The sequence below is a fragment of the Eumetopias jubatus genome, unplaced genomic scaffold (genome assembly GCF_037043125.1).
Source record: "Eumetopias jubatus isolate StellerSeaLion01/CBP00866 unplaced genomic scaffold, mEumJub1_p1.0 scaffold_9, whole genome shotgun sequence".
Classification (NCBI taxonomy): Eukaryota; Metazoa; Chordata; class Mammalia; order Carnivora; family Otariidae; genus Eumetopias; species Eumetopias jubatus.
Window position 1 is genome coordinate 99,781,906 of NW_028274815.1, and position 13,869 is coordinate 99,795,774.

The 13,869-nt window shown below is 38.9% G+C and overlaps 1 protein-coding gene across 2 annotated transcripts in view; it reads right to left on the bottom strand.

The window, feature by feature from the left end:
* MACROD2 (mono-ADP ribosylhydrolase 2) overlaps positions 1–13,869 on the bottom strand; it is a 2,087,069-nt gene that overhangs the window by 620,726 nt on the left and 1,452,474 nt on the right. For both annotated transcript variants that reach the window (XM_088026245.1, XM_088026244.1), the window contains exon 7: positions 8,341–8,371. In XM_088026245.1, coding sequence (XP_087882371.1) covers positions 8,341–8,371 — 31 coding nt within the window. The remainder of the gene's footprint in view (positions 1–8,340; positions 8,372–13,869) is intronic.

Sequence of the window (13,869 nt, forward strand, 5' to 3'; positions counted from 1 at the left end):
TAAATTCCAAAGGAAAGAAGTCTTAAGTAAAGGGAAAATACATTTTATCGAAAAATACAGATAGATGCTTAGAAAGATCTGGAAAGATTTAGATGAACTTAGATTCATTTAGAACATTAAGAAATAAATTTAGGTGACCAAATTATAGGCATGAGGTAATTTCATGTTGGTTTTGTTAATTTCAGTTCAATTTTAAGTCACTTATGGTGAATTCCCCCTATTGACCATGCTGAAATGAGAGACAAGGTATAAAAAAACTGTTTTCTTCAGTACTAAAGATTTTAAGGAGACTTTCTTTGACTATTCAGGAGTTTTACATTCACATTCATATTATCATTCTCTCTCTCTCTCCCAATCTCTTTCCTGGTAATATTTTACTCTATTATGATCAGACTCTTTCCTACAGTCACATTTCCCTAAGGTTCCTTGGTATGCAGGATGCTGATCTATATCTACTCAGGATCTCAGGTATGTTTCTAATGGTTATAGCCTTAGGGGAATAAGGTGTTACAGAAACAAATTGTAATTGATTCCTCCAAGGATTTTTATGGAAATGGGCCAAAATTACAAATATAGTAAATGATATGATTATTTATTTGTTCTTAATATATTGATTTTAGTTTCCACTGATATGTCTGCAAATTTTTTGGCACAAAAAATGTGAATACCACTGAGATCAGATCTTAAGGTCTAAATATACTAGCTAACAACTAATGATAAGTCACTGTCATGATGCCTGAAGATTTTCATACTTTCAAATTTCTCTGGGTTCAGGATTATAAAGTATTCAAAAATATTTACTGATTCTAGGTAGATGACACTGCCCCAAACTAAATCATCTCTGAGTGACCTGTTGGATTTAATTTGCCTTACTTTTCCTCTTGAGCAGTGATATCTAGAATACATCATAATTCAATGTCCCCTTCTTTCCACATAACAGACTTGTAGTCAGAAATGTGGATTCCACACTAGACACTCATGAGGCCAATTTCTCTCCAATAGAAAACAGATGGAAGTGACAAGTGCTTCTCTGTGTCTAGGGACCATAAGATAGGGCGTGAGCCCATCATACGCATTTCTTTTGCTGGAACCAAGGCAGGTAAATACATGAGAACAATGGCTTAAGGTAGGCAGAGCAACTGTTTGACACCATGGTGGATTTCTGGCTCCTTAAATGACAGAGTGGAACAAATCCTCCCACAAGCAGAATGTTCACTTTGGAACTGTTAGCACAGAGAAATAAACATCTCTATTCACTAAGCCACTCTATTTTACAGTCTCTTTGTTACAGCAGCTTAGCTTTACTCTAACTAATATAGTCCCTTCCAAATGCATTTCAAGATGCATTTTAAAAATAGAATCATTGACTAAAAAGGATTTGACATGAAAATCATTGTCCTAAAGAGCTAAGCATACTTGACTTCTCTGAGAACTGTCAGAATTATTTTTTTTTAAGTCCTTCAGAAAGAGAGCTGAGCTATGTTTATTTAAACTTACCCTTCAGATACAAGAATGCAAAAGGGGCAAGAAAAGGGAATGTCATTCAAGACTGGATGAGAAGAACGAGCAAAGTGCATGGAAATTATTTCATTGATAGAACAGAAAGTGTGGTCAATTCTTTAGATACCTTCAAACAGTTTTCTAGGGACATCTTAATAGTGTTCCTATTTTTCAATGTGGCTAAAAGATATTCCCAAAGTTACTACTATGCACATAGGCTCCAAAATTTACTAAAGTGGCTTTCCTATTTCCTTAGAAGGCTTACTGTTTTAATACATTTTCTATAAGAAAGGTTTTTTTTTTTTTTTTTTTTTTTAATGTAGCGTAACAGTAAGTGGCAGCCTTTGAGTAAGGGTGGGTTTGAAATCATTTGTACCTTTTAATCCTCAGTCAAATTTTTACCTTGACACAATTGCAAGGAGGGAGACATCTGCACCTCTGAAACAGTAATCAAAGTGCAATCTTTATTACTTTTTGAAATGCTTAATCTTTTAATTAAGTCCTAAAATCGTTTAGTTTGAACAGAACACCAGGGAGAATGACACTGGTTGTTCACTGCATCCGCAGCACCAGGAAGATAAGTTTCCAGGATTTTCATCTCTTTTGGCAGTTCCCCTGGGGTAAGTCTACCTGTGGGTCTCACTGTCATTTTTTTTTTAATGTAATCATTCTTTTTTTTATGTTATGTTAATCGCCATACATCATTAGTTTTTGATGTAGTGTTCCATGATTCATTGCTTGTGTATAACACCCAGTGTTATTTTTATGTAAGCTGAACTAGCATATTTTGTTGCTGGACACTTGAAACTGTTTTCCAGAGCAATGATGGTCCTTTAAGTTTCTTAGTTGGAAGTCTTTTTATTATTAAACACCCAAGTAGCTTCAAGAGGGCAAGAGGGGAATTTCACCACATTTTGTGGGATGAATGAATAAATGTGTGCATGTGTGAGTGTATTTGCGAAAACTGTCTACTCAAATGGTAAGCACTCAGAGGGTTAAAAACACTAACAGCTAGAATTTCATTGTCCGTTCAGCTACTACTCCAGTGCTTCATTAGGATCAGTTTATAAAATAATATTCAAATGTGATAGAGTTGAGATGGGTTTGGCCCCAGCACTGCATTTTCCCAAAGGGAAGTAAGTTACACTGATTCTAATGTTACTTTGCTTTGAGGGTCAGCAATTAACTCAAGGATTGCCAAGAACAATAAGGCTTCATACAGTGGGGATGACGTGACCAGGACAAAAAACACAGGATGTCAGAGAAGGGAATTTATGAGGGAGAAAAGAGTCATTATTAGACCACCTGAAAGGAAGTTTTTAAAGCAAATGGGAATATCAAAGGGAAAAGAAGAAAGCAAGAGGGAGGGGAGAGCTGTCAGGGGAGGATGAAAGGGAGGGGCACACATTTTTGTCAATTTTGCTCTGGTTCCCAAGTGTCTTACATAAGGTAACTCTTCCAGCGAGCCCAGAATTGCCAGCAATGGTTGTCACACCCTCTGAAATCTGTCAGCATTTAAAGCTGACGGAGGGCATGCCCTTAGCATTGCCGTTGGAGGATGTCCTGGTTTCTTTCCAAGTCATGTCTGTGAATTTGGACAGAGGTAGTGATAAAAATATTTGCCGAGTAAATACAAGGTTAAAGAAGCATTGGGCTGGTCTCCTTTTTATCAGTTTGAAGCAAAAGAGCAAACTTGAATGCAAATGAGGGATTCAATTAGAAAAGCTGTGTCCTGGCAGCATTTCAAGGAAAGCAAAGGGAGGCCAGGTGATTTGATAGAAACAGGCCTTCCACACTGATAACAGAAATAGGCTGAATAAATATGAAAGCTGCTTTAGCTAAGTTACGCTGCACTTACATATTTTTCCGCACATTTCCAGCCAGTAACTCAATGTCTGAAAGTCTTTCCTCTCTAAAAACACCACCTTGTACCTGGAAAGCAAGATTCAAGTTTTCTCTTTGCCTCCAGAGAGACTATTTTCCCAGTTACTCCAGGGGTACACTTTTCCACCTGGACTTCATTTCTGTTAACTATATTAACTCTCGTAAAATGGACTAAAATTATTTTTGCTGCTCACTTCTCAGTAAAAATTCCATTGCCATGTATCATGTCTAGCCTCCTTCGTTAAACTTATTAGCACCAAAGTGTCCAAGTTAAGCTCAAAGGGCAGAAGGCACATGTGAGATCTGAAATGTCCATCAAGGAAGTTCAGATCTGTCCCTCCGAGACTGGTTGAGCAGCCAATTCAAATCTTTAACAGGAATTTGGGAGTTTTAGAGCCCCTGGAAGCCTCATCTGGATCTATTTTTCCAAAAGTAACACAGGACTTTCTTTGGTATTTGACCAAATGTGGTTTTTCATCTTGAGTGTAAGCAGGCGGTCTGGTGGCCTCTGGAATCATCCTGGAAACATTAGGTTAGAGCAGCTGCATCAGTTGCTGAAAGTCAGAATGGAAAAGTTGGGTTCCTCTTCCAGGAGGACTTAAACGTGGGCAAAGTCAGTTCCCATCGTGTGCCTTCCTTAAATCCAGTTGTGTGGCATGGTGGATATACTTCAGACTGTGCAAGGGGTAGCCGGTTTTGCTGCTGTCAGGGCCTGTCCTTAAAAGGCTGAGGAGTGGGGAAAGGCTGGGCGGGAATGGGCTTCCTCTGTGGCTGAAGGGCCTCCGAAGTACTGGTGTATATGAGATCCGCCAGACACACTGTGAATGTGGGGATGATGTCCGAGTTTCCATGAAATGGGAATGCTTACTGTTGAAATTACCCTGGTATGAGATCATTTTTGGCAACTGAATAACCAAACCCCTTCAAAAGATAGCTCTACCATAGTCAAAATTTTGTTCTAATGGAAAGAGAATTACAGAGGCTTTGTGGGCCATAAATCTAAAAGTGAAGGTAAATCTAAAGCCAACAACTGTCTGAGATCATAGCAGGCAGGGAGGCAGGCTGGAACTAGGGCATGTCTGGAGAAGTCAGTTGCCTCAGGGTCGATCTGTACCTCTCTGACTGACCATTGTCCCATGGGTCATAATAAACAAACATTTTTGTTTAAGTAGCCTCCACACCCAGCATGGAGCCCTATGTGGGGCTTGAACTCATGAGCCTGAGCTCAAGACCTGAGCTGAGATCAAGAGTCAGACATTTAACCCACTGAGCCATCCAGGCACCGCAAGGGGCATTTTCTTAAGTGAAGTTAAGTGTTGTGTTCAGCTTGTCTCTGACTGAACAAGTTCTTGAGTTTTCATTTTACCTTATCAAGGTGGATGTTGCCATACCTACAGATACCATTTCTGGTTGAGATGCTTTTTAGAAGCGTATTTGTTTTTCCTAAAATAGGGATGTTTGTCCATTAAGAAAATACTGACTTAAGAAGCCTTCCTCTACCTGTGATTTTGCCAATCAACAAATCTGTGTTTTGGATCTTCAGTTAGGCAACACTTTGGGTTATAATCATTATCATTGTTATCAAACAGCAACTATTTGCTGTTTGTCCTATAGATATAATGCTAGGCCTGGCTGTGCACAGAATAAATCCATGCTCATTAAAGCATTCCAAACTGGGGGTGAGTACAGGATATACAAACAAAAATCTATGGGCCAAAAATGAGGGGGCAGTTGATTGTTCAGATTATAATGCCGAAAGATTTCAAAAGATATAATGGCCACTAAGAGTTGGCATATTCAAGGAAGACTACTCAGAGGTTATAATTCAACTGTATCAGTGTGTGTGGTATGTTTTTGTTTGGACATCGGGGCGTGGTGGTGATGGTGTGTGTGATTTCGGTGCACATGTGGGTATGAGTGTGTGTCTATGTATGAGTGTATGTATGTGCATGTGAGCATGTGTCAGTGTGCTGTAAGGAAGGCACACAGGATTGGAGCTGGCAAAGTATCTAACGTGTTCTGAGATTCATCAGCTCATCTGTGGGTGACAGAAGATGTGTCCAGGGTGTATGTATGACAAGAAATCTCTAAAACTATATTCTAGGAGAAAACACTAGTCCTGAGAGGGCTGAGAAAATTAACAATGGTCAAATAAGTTTAGGAAATGCTGCAAACTAAATCACCCTTTTAAAGATGCAAGGGGCACCTGGGTGGCTCAGGTCATGTTCTCGGGGTCCTGGGATTGAGCACTGTGTAGGGCTCCCTGCTCAGTGGGGTGTCTGCTTCGCCCTCTGCCCCTGCTCTTGGTCATGCTCACTCTTTCTCTCTCCCTTTTTCAAATAAATAAATAAATAAATTTTTTTAAAAAAATGAAGATGCAAAATCAAAGGTACATACAAATTTCTTGGCACATCAATTCACATCCTCGAGAAGAGATTTCCTCCCCTTCTTCACACATTTTGAAAGCACTGGTTTAGGGAGATACATAAGGCACCTATTGTTCAGTCCAAAAGGAGTAAATATTAACCTGCAGGTAATGGAATATGATCAAAGGCTCCCGAGCAGATGGGAAATGTGCACCAAGTGGTATTTTAGAAAAAATAATCTAGTAAGGTAGATTATGGAATAAGAAGGGGGAGGCTAGAACCAAGAGACTGTTCTGAATTCTCATTCTAAATCCATTCTCATACGACTTACAAAGTGTTGGGAATTTTTGTTTGCTTCCTTTTTAAAACTTTTCTTTATAAAAAAAAAACAAAAAAAACCTTTTCTTTTTAGCTGTGGACCAATTTCCTTAAATAAAGGATGCTTTCAAATCCCAATAAATAGAGATAAAAGTAAAAGTGATTTGGATAATGAATGAGGCAGAGCAAGGGGCTCTGAACAAGAGTGAGAAAAGGACCGATCTATAATATATGGGTACGGGGAGAGAATCAAGGACTAATCAGAAAGCGATGACTTCACAAGGGACCTAGGAAATAATATCCAAGTTGCAAAATGCGAAGTGGTTCATCAAGTAAAGAGAACTGGAGTGATCTAAAAGTTGCTAAAACAGGATCTCATGGAGCTAAAAGAAGATCTAGCCCTCAAGCTCCACTGGGGCTAAGGGAAGCAAAATGACACCTGACTTTGCCGGTATCAGCTTCAATTTTAAATTTACTCAAAAAATTGAGGGGGAAAGAAAGGAGTAGCCAGACTTGAAAACTATCTTCTTGGACCTGGCATTGTGAAAACTGATGAAGCTTGCCTGGTGGCAGTCCTCCAAGCCAGTGGCTGTGACTCGCTGTCAATGCCCTCCCCAAGAGTCTTCAATATTTCCTTCCTACCCAACATCATGGAGTACTGAACAAGTGAGTATATATACTTTGGGCCATATTATCCTCTCTGAGGAGAAATCTCTGTCCTTTTGGGATTAAAATTAGCCATGAGCCACTTCAGGTTTGATTCAGTTCTTACTATTCTCTCGTGACCCTCCCATTTTCCTGTCCCTCCTCACTGTCTTTCACTTCTCTTCTTTTCCTCCCCCTTTCCCCTTTTTCAGTGTAACATGTTAAATTCACCTGAAATTCTTTCCACATTGTCATAGATTCTCAGAAAAAAACAGATGTCAACAATCTGACAAGGTAATAATGAACAGCAAATAATGATATGTATAGTATTGTTTTAGGCAGGTGGGTGTTTGTTGTCAAGGAAAATCAAGACTGTCATAAGAGAACATTCTCGAGAGAGGAACCATTTCTGCAGTGGAGTCTGATTTGACTCCAGACAAGGTGAAATGAAGATGTGGGCTCTTGCCCAGGCAAAACTTTGCATTTCATGTTTCCTTGAAGCAGATATTTAAGATTTTTAACTGGGCACCTGTGAGGCAGAAAGAATGACCATAATGGAGATTATGCAGATGGCCCAGTTTAGCCCTCCCCAGCCCAGTGTCCATTGTGTTTCCATAAACAGGGGCTTTAGTGGAATATGGAGAGGAAAAAGACATGCCTCAAATTCTTAAATGATGTGGCCAAATCCTTCCCCATGTAACTTGATTCAGGCCTATAATTTCCACTTTATTCTCTCCAAGACCTTCAAAAGAAACACCATATTAAGAAGAAATAAATCTTGTACCTTTGACATCAATCTAGGTTTCCCTTCCCAATAGTAATGAACTTAAACTATTTCTTTACATTTGTACATATTTTATTTTTCGGTTAAGTGCCTCTATGTGAGAAGTTTGAATTCAGAAAGGTCTAATCTATTTTGCCTGATTAGCAAACCCTAAAATGACAACTAAACCCCATGTTACCTTAATATTGTAAAACACATTTATTAATGGCCTGAAGAAAAAACACATCAGGAAGTGTCACTGTAGGTGGAATAATATTTTGAGAGCTTTAGGTTAGTGAAAACAAGTGATTATAAAAACATTTTGCTTCCATCTGTAAGTGAAGCAGTCATTATCTAAAACAATCCATCAACATTAACAAAAATTTGCAGCTTACTAAAATTATTTGATTTTATTAACAGTCACTTCTTTGGATATTTTTAAAATTAAATATAGTGATACATGCACGCGCGTACATTTTAATGTTTCCATTATTTTGTAATTCACAACAAAATAGTGATACTGCTAGGCTTTATATACATTATGATTCATCTAAGAGAAAAACCTGACTTTATTAAAGAAAACCCTATTACAGGTCAAATCCTACCAAAGCAAAATGTTTTGTTTAACAAAAGACATTAAGCCTCAGTGTATCAAATCATTACACGTGGTATCCAATACCACAAAATTCAAGAACACCAAAGAATATCTGAATAGCCTCTTGAGATCCCTCCATGGGATTTGACCTGCCTTTTGAGTCTCTTTAACAACTGTATCCATCAGAGAATCTTTTATTTTTCCTGTAAACCTTGCCTTTAACAACAAAATAAAGAAATACAAATATTATCAAAAGCTAGATCACTTACCATAAATGCCAGTTGAGATGCAGGGAAATGCCTGTGAATAAACCACAAAAATAACAATAAATTTTAAAAGAACAACTCTGCCCAACTGGACATCTTCTATTTCAACATCTATTTGCTTGATAATGGGATGCCCTCTAGTCACATGCTCAGACCTCTGAAACCCCACTCAGCTGGAGTAGGGGACACTGTGGAAAATGGGCATATTTGATTAACTGAAAACTTCTTATCAGCAGCAATCATACCAGTCCATGAGAGCCAGCTGTCAAATTTCCAGGAATCTTGTGAATCAAGTGTTAAACAAAGTCATAATTAAGAAATTAAATCATATTAGCCTGCAATGAGAAGTTACATCTAAAACAAATATTTAGAAATCATCTCATCACCTCCTAATTATTTTGCCCACGTTTTACTATTGCTTCTGCTCTTGAGATGACTTATGTCTATTACACATTTACATAATATAAATGTTATATACATTTATGTAACATGTATGTTATATAACATATAAATATATATTAATTATAAATGTATGTATAATATAAATACTATGTAATGGTGTTGTTACCAAGCATCCTATCCCAGCTGGACATTAAGTGATATCATGTTAGTGGCTTAAAACCTGAAAATATCAATCAACGTTCATGTTGGACTATGCTTGAAATTGAAACCATAGGTTGCCTATAGACAGAAAATTTTTATAACATTTGCAAAAGTTTTTTGTAAGAATCAATCAGCTGCATAGAATCTATAATAAAGGGTATTGTATATTCTATTCTTATTTGTAAGTTGTGTGCTATACATTCTTTTTATCAGTAAAATTAAAAAATATATATACATATACTCATTTTTTTTAGAGTCAGTTTTTAAATATTTACAGAGGCACTACTGCTTAAACCATATACAATGGACTGAATGTTTGTGTCTTCCCAAATTGACATGTTGAAGCCCTAATGTGATGGTATCTGGAGGTGGGGTCTTCGGGAGTTGGTTAGGGGGAGGGTGGAGACCCCACGATAGGGTTCCAGTTCTTAGAAGAAGAAGAAGAGAGCTAGCACTCTGTCTTTTCCCCTCCTGAAGGTACAATGATAAGACAGCCATCTGCAAACCAGGAAAGCGGCCTTCACCAAATACCAGATCTGCGGGTACCGTGATCTCAGACATCCCAGCCTCTAGAACTGTGAGAAAGGAATGTTGGTTGTTGAAGCCACTCAGTCCAGGGCAGTTTGTGAGAGCAGCCCAAACCGCCTAAGACCCCATATTTTACCCAGCAATGTGTAAAGAATATGACTGAAAGAGTCAAGGAACAAATGTGAATAGAAAGCTAGCTCTATATAAGGCTCTTTAACAGGGGAACGTGATCTGAGCATAGCAATGTCCTCTGCCAATGTACCTCTGTGTAAATTTAATCAAGTTGTTTCCATCTTTCCCGTCTTTTTATTTTGCAGCCGAAAACGAAGATGGTAACATTCACCATATAGAAATATGCCATAGAAATAGATGACGGAATTTTTAAAAAATGTGACTGTGCTATAGAACCCAAACGCTGCAGCTGGGGTTGACCCGTAATACCCAACATTATTACTGAGCTCAATGATGATGGAATGTCTGTCTTTTTTTCTTTATATCATTGGGTTAAATGTGTACTACATTTTATTTTCCTTAACATTTTTATAGACTCCATGTTTATTCCCTTTACATGGATGTCCTATTTAAAAAGTCACAATTTATGTGATTTTGTTGTAGAAAGAGTAATAATGGACTCTGTTAAGCTCACCTATATGTCTGCAAAGTGATAGATTTCTTTTTTCTGTTTCTTTATTAGTAAATACTAATAAATAGGACAGTTTCTGAAATGGAATAGGAGCTACTTTTTAAGTGAATTAATAAATGAATTAATGAGTTCTTTTTTTTTTTTTTTTGATTCCTTGGGTTCTTGAGGTGCCAATAAGATGGTGAAGATTGTTCGTGAATGATTCAATACAGCCAAGGACACAGAACCATGAGGAGATAGCGTGAAGCAAATTCTCCTGGAAATACTTTAGTCTTTCTAGAGGTATTCACCAAGACCACTGACCGGCCTTTCTCTCTGTGTGAAAAGCAGCTCCAAGCTTACCATAAGCAATTTGTTACTAATAGAAAGGGCTCAGAGGTCAGCAATGGCCAACTTAAAAATACAAATTAGAGAGGATTCAGGGTCATCCCTATCATTTTGGCCATGCTCACTCACTTTCTGCTGTGCCTTTTAAACAAAGTAGAGGGAAGTGAGTGTATAGTGCATGACTCAGAACTTCCATGAGGGTGAACTGAGCACGTAAACCTCGCCCATCTTGTGTTGGTGACAGAGAGAGAGATTTGAGACCCGCTGCATCGAGCCATCTAGTGGAGCCCGAGAGATACCACGATGTTTTCGACAAGGAAGCCCACTTTAAACCCCACCTGGACATCTTTCCAGCTCACCTTGTTGGACACTTAACTGAACTTCTCTGGGCATCAGTTTCTTCCTTAGTAAATGGAAACCAAAGTGTCTGTGGGAGGCTTAGGAGGAATAAGGAGCACAGAACACTGACAGGTAGTAATATCTTGATCAAGCTCCACTTCAAGGGGAATTGTTGCCCTCCACTAGTCTTCGCACTATTGATATTTTGGGCCAGATAATTCTTTGTTGCTGGGGGCTGGGTGGTGCACTGTGAGGTGGTTGGCAGCATCATTGGACTCTATCCACTTCATGCCAATGGTCTCCCCCCAGTTGTGACAATAAAAAAAAAAAAATGCCTCGACATTGTCAAATATCCGCCTAAGAGTCCAAATCATCCCTGGAGGAGGACAACTGCCCTAGAATCTGGGGCCTAGACCTCAGCAGTTCTGTCAGCAGCCAGTCTCCAACTATCACTGTTTTCAAGGATTGCCTCAGATGCAAAGGGCTACTCCACTCAGGGTCATGCCTCTTCCCAGGATAGTCCACATCCAAAGACTAATTAATACAGAGTGAAAAGGCTTGGCTCATCTTAGCTTAATGCAATACAAACTGAAGGGCCCTACCAGCTCCAGAGCTCCTCTTTCCCTCTGCGCACTCCTGCTTCCTTCCCCTCTCTTCCCCAAGTGTGGATCCCAAGGGCCCGCCTAAATAAGCATCGTGTACCCAGGGCACACCTAAATAAGCATCGCGCACCCTAATCTCTGTCTCAGAGTCTGCCTCCTGGGGAACTGATCTAACTACCTTCTGCTTCCCTCTTAGGGCCAGTTATAGGAGTCTTTTTCCCATTAGATCTCACAGAAGAGAACATACTGAACAGTTAATGGCAACTTGCATTTGCCTCATCTCCCAGCAATATCTTGGAATCAATTATGCAACTTAGTAATTGAGTCTGAATGTGCCAACTGCCTTGTCCGTTTTAACAACGACAAATAGCTTCATCTGAAAATGCATCATTGCCTTGAATGTGAAGGCAAATGGTCGTGTAATGGAGGATGGCTTCAGTAATATTATTGCATTAATTCAAACAAAAAAGCAATGATAAAGCAGAGATGGAAATACAATATCATGGGAAAAGTTCACTTTATGTACAACAACTTTGCATGTAATTCATCCAAGCTAAATCTCCTCCGTTAATCACTTTTTATTGAGAGAGAGGGAGAGGGACAGAAGCAGGGAGGGAATGAGGAAGTGGGGGAGAGAGAGAAAAAAAGTGAGAGAGAGAGGGGTTGAGAAAGAAAGAGTGAGCAAGTGAGCTCAAGTAAGGGATTTTACAGCATATAGTCTGTGTTCTTTGCCATAATAAATTTTTGATAGTGTCACCAGAAGTGAGTAGCATGGGATTTCTTTATTTCAAAGTTGTATTTAGCATAACCACCTCCCACAAAAATCCTCTCCTGTGGAAGAATGGTAGATTGTACCAAAACCCAGGCCAATTAGCCTGGTTTGTTTCAAGTGCACATAACTCAGCAGTCACCTGTGGAACTCAGGGAATGACATCATCAGCCTAATTTGTAAGGCTCCATATTCTCCTTCCAGAAGCCCCAGGAGCAAAAAGTCTCCATTCTAATCAGGCCCCAGCATATAGCCATCAGAAACTTGCTTCATTGAGCTTGACTTTTAGGCTTATTTTTCCAAGTCAACATGCACTTGCTCTCTTGGGGGGAAAATAATCATTTGATTTGGAGAGTGAGAGAGGATTTTCCTTTTGTGAAATTATAGATTGAGCCACTAAATGGAAAATACTTCCTTAACCCAGCATGTTGGTTTCAAATACATTTGTAAAAACACTGAAATCCTTAGGGTTGTGGACTATGCCTCCCATCCTCTTGAATGTCTGTTTCCACTTCTTGATTTGAGGAAAAGGAAGGAAATACCCCACCACCTTCTTTGTCTTGATTCAAAGAGTGCCTCAAAACCAAGGCAATAAGCCCTAAGCCAACATAATAACCATCCCTTTCTTTTTCCTGACTCTTGATTCTTTGTTCATGCTTTCCTATAAAGTGGGAATTTCTTTCTCTCTTCCTTATCCACGTTCATTGCTATCTACCCATTGCTTATACAACAGCCTTGCCAGCTGGGTAGGACTGACTCCATCCTCAGCTGCATGGGAAGGTGTTGATTGACCTAAGTAAGCAGCACACATCCCCCTTAGCCACAAGGAGAGAGAGATGGAAAGTTCTGACATCAGTGAGCTCTTGGTGTAAATTAGCTGTAAAGTGCTCCCAGTCTTGAGAATCTTTCAATTGCTGAGCCAACACTTTCCTTCTTGTTTATTCAGTTTTAGTTAGATTTTCCATTATTTGCAAGCAACAGCATGCTACCTGATAAAACTTCCATTTAACTGTTTTTAATTTTATATCCCATTTCACTGAGGAAGCTATCGATTGCAAGAAACATCATTATTTTGTTGTACTTTGTGTACCACTAAGAAAGAGGAAGCTCTATGAGTTGAAATATAACACGTTTCCTTATCATTTAGGATTTTTATTGCATACTTAATTGAAATTGTTATTTTGGATTTATTTAGATAATTTCTTAAATCACATCTTGCTCTAGGGAATAGATTAAAAAGAGATAAATTAGTTAAGATTTCCTAAAACTTGTCCACATGCAAAGTCCAGTACTTCAGAATCATTTTTCACTACAGAGTCACAGGTAAGAGTTTTCCACAGTTTCATCCTTGTGCTCTCAAGAAAGGCGTTGTTGATCCAGTTCTTCATGAGTGCTCCACTCTGGACTTCTCTTCCAAGCTTCTAATGCCTTCTCTAAAAGTTTTAAAGCTGGCTTCTTCTTTGTTGCCAAAAAAGGTTTTCAGACAACAGTCAAACACAGAACTCCCCCTCATATGGCCCCTAATTGGTTGGTTGGCTGAAAGTCAAGAGGTTGCAGCTGTCCAGTCAGTCCACCAGGGATGATAACCAAGTATCCACATATACAGGCAGCGAAAACTCACCATGACTATGCTTGACTGTGAAACAGGGTATAGGAGGCACCCTACTTTCAAAGAACACAGGATATGAGAAAATGAGCATCTTAGAAATAATGAACATCAG